Below are 5,424 nucleotides of genomic sequence, written 5' to 3'. Positions count from 1 at the left end.
ATGTCAGTATTTTAGTCTGCTCAGCAAAAATGTGGACAATTGGCTGTATTGTTAGGGCCTGGTTAACAAAATGCCTTGAAGAAATGGTGCTCCTTCCACAGATTCCCATGGAAATGCAAAGATTCTGGGTCTGGATGTGTTACAGACTCCTTCCTCCACCCAAGGAAAACGACAAAGGAAGGGCTTTGAAAGCTTCCAGGCACCAGCACTGTGACTTCTACTGAACAATGGGAGCTTGTGTCAGAGAGAAGATGCTAAATGCTCCCAGGCAGTGGAGGTGGTCAATCATGGTTCCTGCAACTGGCGCACAGTGGAGGCAGAGGTGCTGATGAGGTCTTGAGGAAGGCTCTCGCGTGCTTCCTGCATCCGGCGCTGTGCCCTCTGGAAAGCCTCTACAACACAGCAGGTGACAGAACGCATCAGACAGCCTCAGGGAAGGGATGAGTCTGTCCACTGAACATCGGCTCTCCTGGAGCAGGAATCTCACTTCCTATTACTAAGTTCCACCAACAAAGCACTCGGTCCTTGCTGCTCTCTTCACTTATTTCTAGCACTGTCTTTGCTCTGTGCATAATGGAATCGGAGACAGATCCTGTGCATCAGTGCCACAAGCTATGCTCAGCGCCAGGCAAGACTGGGCAGCCCAACCTAGGCTTTGCCCTCACAGCACGGTTATCCCTCCTGCCTGCTGAGGGCTGATGCCTCCTGAAGTTTCCAGCTCAGATCCGAACATTTAACCTCTGCTATGCACTCAGAGAGTTCACAGGGGGACAGTTATCCCCACAGTAATGGATCCTCTTGAAATATCCTGTCCACTCTGTAAAAAGGGGGCAAAAGTGAGCCAAAGGCTAGTCAAGGACAATGACACTGAAAGCCCTACCCAAAACGTTGTAGACAGAACTGTGCTGGCTAAAGCCTCCAAGCCAGTCCAGTACACTCTGCACACACTGCCTCAGGGCACTGGTTTCCAGAAAGGCTCTGCACAGAAGTACAATAGGAGGTCAGGCCTGCTAAAGCACAGCACACAAGATGGTGCTCGTACTCACTTTGCTGCACTTGCTTAGACTACTGCAGGCAGTAAAGCCGGAACGTGACACTCCCTGTTGTCTCTGTGCGAAAACCAAAGCAGCTCAGACGCTCTCCCTGCAAAGATGGTACAAGTTAGAGTAACCACAGCCTGCAACCTGCTGCAGCAAGCTGACCCTAGTGAAAATGAGCATGCCCCACCATGAGCATGCACTCCTGTGAGCACAGTCTCTCCCTTTCCCGCTGCACACAGAAAGCGAGATCAGAAAGAAGGGCAGATGGTTCCAGGCTGTGCTGGGGGCAGGACCTAAACACTAGCAAGCTGATAGTGCAGTCCTGGAGGAAGGTTTCAACAACTGCACCAAGGCATTCCCACACAAAGCTGCTACTAAGATCAACTTGCTCATTACATCAGCAAGCACCTCTGCAGCTTTCTTAAGAACATGAAATTTCTGCCTGCCTCATACCTATCGGCTTCTGGCTTCGGGAAACTGTTCCAGCCACAGTACAGCCCAGATTCCTTACAAAAACACAGGAAGAAGTCTATAGCTGGTAACAAATGCTGACCTGACAGACACTTCCTGGACAGGGCCAGCACAGGCAATGGTAAGTCAAGGCTTTGCTCCACGTTCACCCACTTCTCTAAGCTGCACACATCTCAGAAGGCAGAGAGCTCTGCCTCAGCGTTTGCCCCTTCCTCTGTTCATGATCACAAGTCTCACAAAGGAGACATTCTTTAGTCAGAGGGACAGGACCACCAGCTCATCCTTGTTCAAATCTGGTCCAGGCTGTCCACAGACACCTGAAGCCGAGAGCATAATCTACCATCTCCCAGCAAGAGCAACACCCTGCAGCTAAGCCCACCTTGAAGGTTGATGGTATCCTGATGTAGGTTATGTCCTCCAGCTCAGGAGATCCACCAGAGAAAAATCTCCTCAGCTCAGTGACTGTCCCCAGCTCCACAGGGCGCCAGGTAGGGATGGTGAGCATGTGGAGACCTGACCCAGGACAATAGGACAGCTTAGCAGCTATGACCAACAATCTATTCAGAGTCTCAAAGGACAGCATGGTAGATGGATACCTGCTGACCCAAACTGCAGTAGGCTGGAAATGGAAACACTGCATGGTATCTCTGTAACATTTTCCCAATGAGTCAGCCCCATACAGTCACAAAGCCAGCGTTGAAAGTACCCATGAGGAGCATCTCCTTACTACATGGGAGTGTCAGAATAGTTGTGACCTTCAGATTCCATGTGGGATAGAGAGGGCTACAGCTATTGTAAACATGGATATACAGCATCATCCCAGAGCTTTATCACACGAGATCTTGTGACGGAACCACTGAAGGAGCAAGGACAGCAACACATGATGTGGCTCAACAACAAGGCAGAATGGTGCAGGATGCACCAAATCCTTTGCTGCCTCACTGTGTATGGAAGGGTTAAAAGATGGAATTTTGGTCCGTGGATGAACACTGAGTAAGAAGTAGATAACTAAAAACCACAGTCAGCACAGGGAACAGATAGTTTATTGTCTATTGTTTGAAATGCTGACCATGGAGATAAGGAGGTTGAGCAATGTTAGGGGAGGTAGTACATGCAATAATGGAGGAATACAAGGCACCACACATAATTTTGCTTACCTTGCAGAAGTCCTGCTATTGGTTAGAGCATAGTGGACATGACTGATAGATTATGGTAATATGCCCCGTGTACAGAGCCCATGAACCGATAGAAGGGATGGCTATGGCACGTGCAGCATGCCTGGCCAGTGGGCACATCTGCCATAGGCTCCCTATGTTGCAATTGAGGTATGTTTCAGCACTCATTGGCCACAAGTGTCGACACCCGTTCGTCCACAAATGTATAAAATACTGGGGTTTTCCAAAGAGCAGTGGGCCAGTGAACGGCAAGGTCACCGTTGCCTCCGTGGGGACGCCCACGTAAAGCTGGCACCTAACAACTGCTGGGCTGAGCTCGCAGCGAAAGACGGCACAAGAATGTACGGAACGTACGGATGGCTCATCTTCTTCACAGCCCTTGGGTCAGTATGTTAATAGGTTTTTTTTTTGCTTTGTAAGATATCCTTAGCATAACACATTGTGTAGTTATTAAAATGCTTGCTTTTTCCCTTATAGTCAGTGTGTGTGTGTTTACCTTCTCGGGAATCCTCAAAACCACCCTAAAACACCCATAGACAGCTAACTATCCCCTTCAGTATGCAAAGGCAAAGCCTCCCCACGACCAGCTGAATCCATTCCCGAGAGAATCACTCAACTCATTCTCCCAGACAACTAACATAATGGCCCAAGTATGTTTTACCTGGAGATGCTGGCAGCACCAAGGAACCATATCCTTCAATGCGATACCTCTGCCAGAAATCCAGGGAGACGACCTCGAAGTAGAGAACAGGCCACTGAGGGAGACTGTCTGCAAGGAAGGGCAGCAGATCACAGCTTTGTGAGGGAGACTATCACAGAGAAAAAAAAAAACAACTAAATGCCCAACTCCACTAGTAGGAAGTCCTTTCTGTATTCCTTCTACAATGACTAACCTAGATGTATGGGTGATTATTTTCCCCTGTAAAAGCTGAACCCTCAGATTTGAGAATTATTGAAAAGATGTTAAAAATTTGGGAAAACTCTTTGTTTTGAGAGCAAGTCCAAACTGGTTCCTCAATTATCTTTGAGCAGACAAGACAATCTTTTGTGAATGATCTGCTGCCAAACAGGGGAACCTTTTTATCTCTGACCTTTCCCACCATTACTGGAGGATTATTAACTTGGATTCTCCTACAGGTCTCCAAGCATTTCTTTTTTCCACAGTGAAACAAACTCATCGTGTTTATTCTAGGCTGAAAATCCATTAGTGTTGGTTGAATACTCAAATCCAATGCATACATTGGATTCAAGTGGCAAGGCATGCTGCAAAGCTGTCCCTAGCAATTGCAATCCAAAGAGCAATGGGGTCGGTGAGGAAGCAGCAGTAGCATAGTAAAGGAGGAGGAACAGGCAGCAGAGAAGCCCAGCTTAAAATAGAGCTGGAAGATTCAAAGTGACATGAACTATACAAAGAGTATACAGGTCATTGAGTGTGTCTACAAATGTAAGACTCAGCAGAGAGTTTTAGTTGTGTACAAAAAAAGCTGCCAGTTTCTTTTGCTGCAGTGTCCCAGGGCTCTACGCAGTACACCATGCATGGCAACACAGACCAGCATGCCAGGGATTTTGAGACAGACAAGCTAAGATACAAGTAGTTTTGCAACTGGATAAAGCTGGCTACAGCCTGGAAGCAAGGCAACATCAATGAGTCCATACAAATGCTATTGCACTGCTGGGCAGGGCAAATACACTATGTGCCCAAAGATTGTGTGGTGACAGGGTGAACATTTGCTGAACGAGCAACTTTTCCCTTTGTTTAAGTCTGTCCTTTCATCTTGGTGAGGGGCCAACAACATGCCAGACAGCATGATGCCTACGCTGCGATCAAAAGATTTCAGAGTTTCACATTTCAGAGGAACAAGGGAACACACCTTCCGATTCATCTCCTTGGGTGAAAAACATCTCCAAAGTGAAGGGGTAGCAGAAGTATGCCACGTTATCCTAGAAAGGGAACAGGACAGAGATCAGATTCCTGGACAAGAGAATTCACCCACTAGCATTGCAGGGGGCACAGAGAGCAGGGAGAAAAGAACTAATGGTGGAAAAGAGGTAATGATACCCAAACAAGATCAAGTACATCACACTAACAAACACCTGACTGCATGATGGACCTGCATACACTCCCAAGTGCCATGTTGATGGAACAGGCTGTTAAAAAGAATGAAAAAGGTGAAAGAGTAACACACCTCAAATGACAATTCAGCCAGCTGTGTAGCTGCTACACCACCACAATCTTTACAGGAGCCAAGCAAAATACCTCGTACAATGTTATTACTGCAATGTTTTATGATAATTATTTTTGTAATATGCAAACTAGCTCACACAAAAGACATTAAGAATTTGATAAAATTCAGATTTTGTAAGAGAGGAGTTGGAGACAGCAATGGACCCAACCTCCCAGATAGGAGGAGGGGTTCATTTTGAGAAATCAATTTAGAGACTGTGTGCATTCCTGCGCCAGGCAAGTGAGAACAATGCTTCATTAACTCTGAGCATTTGAGAATACAAAAATCAAAGCTCCAAAGGCAATCAATCAGCCAGAAGGAAGAAAAAAGTGAGGTTCCAGAAACTGCTTTGAAGCAGTTTTGGTTTGCCTAGTTTTATTTGGACACAGTGGCACCCTGAAAAATGGCAAGTATAACTAGAATGAGGAGAATCCTAAACAGGCTCTGCCCTTGAAAGGAGCTCTGTATTAGATTTGCATGGCAAGGTTTTGGGGGGGGGGGGGGGTTACAGGG

The 5,424-nt window shown here is 46.9% G+C and overlaps 1 protein-coding gene across 1 annotated transcript; it reads right to left on the bottom strand.

Moving 5' to 3' along the window:
• Positions 1–285: 285 nt before the first annotated feature.
• LOC104841579 (Meckel syndrome type 1 protein-like) lies at positions 286–4,627 on the bottom strand (the record flags this gene model as incomplete). The annotated part of the gene is given in 6 exon segments (XM_010583347.1): positions 286–392; positions 881–978; positions 1,061–1,143; positions 1,891–2,024; positions 3,348–3,455; positions 4,558–4,627. Coding segments are annotated over 6 exon segments (600 nt in total), but the record flags the coding sequence as incomplete, so codon positions are not given.
• Positions 4,628–5,424: the final 797 nt, after the last annotated feature.

Source organism: Haliaeetus leucocephalus, unplaced genomic scaffold (assembly GCF_000737465.1).
Source record: "Haliaeetus leucocephalus isolate CR32 unplaced genomic scaffold, Haliaeetus_leucocephalus-4.0 Scaffold895, whole genome shotgun sequence".
In the NCBI taxonomy this organism is placed as follows: domain Eukaryota; kingdom Metazoa; phylum Chordata; class Aves; order Accipitriformes; family Accipitridae; genus Haliaeetus; species Haliaeetus leucocephalus.
This window is presented reverse-complemented; position numbering and strand designations above follow the sequence as displayed.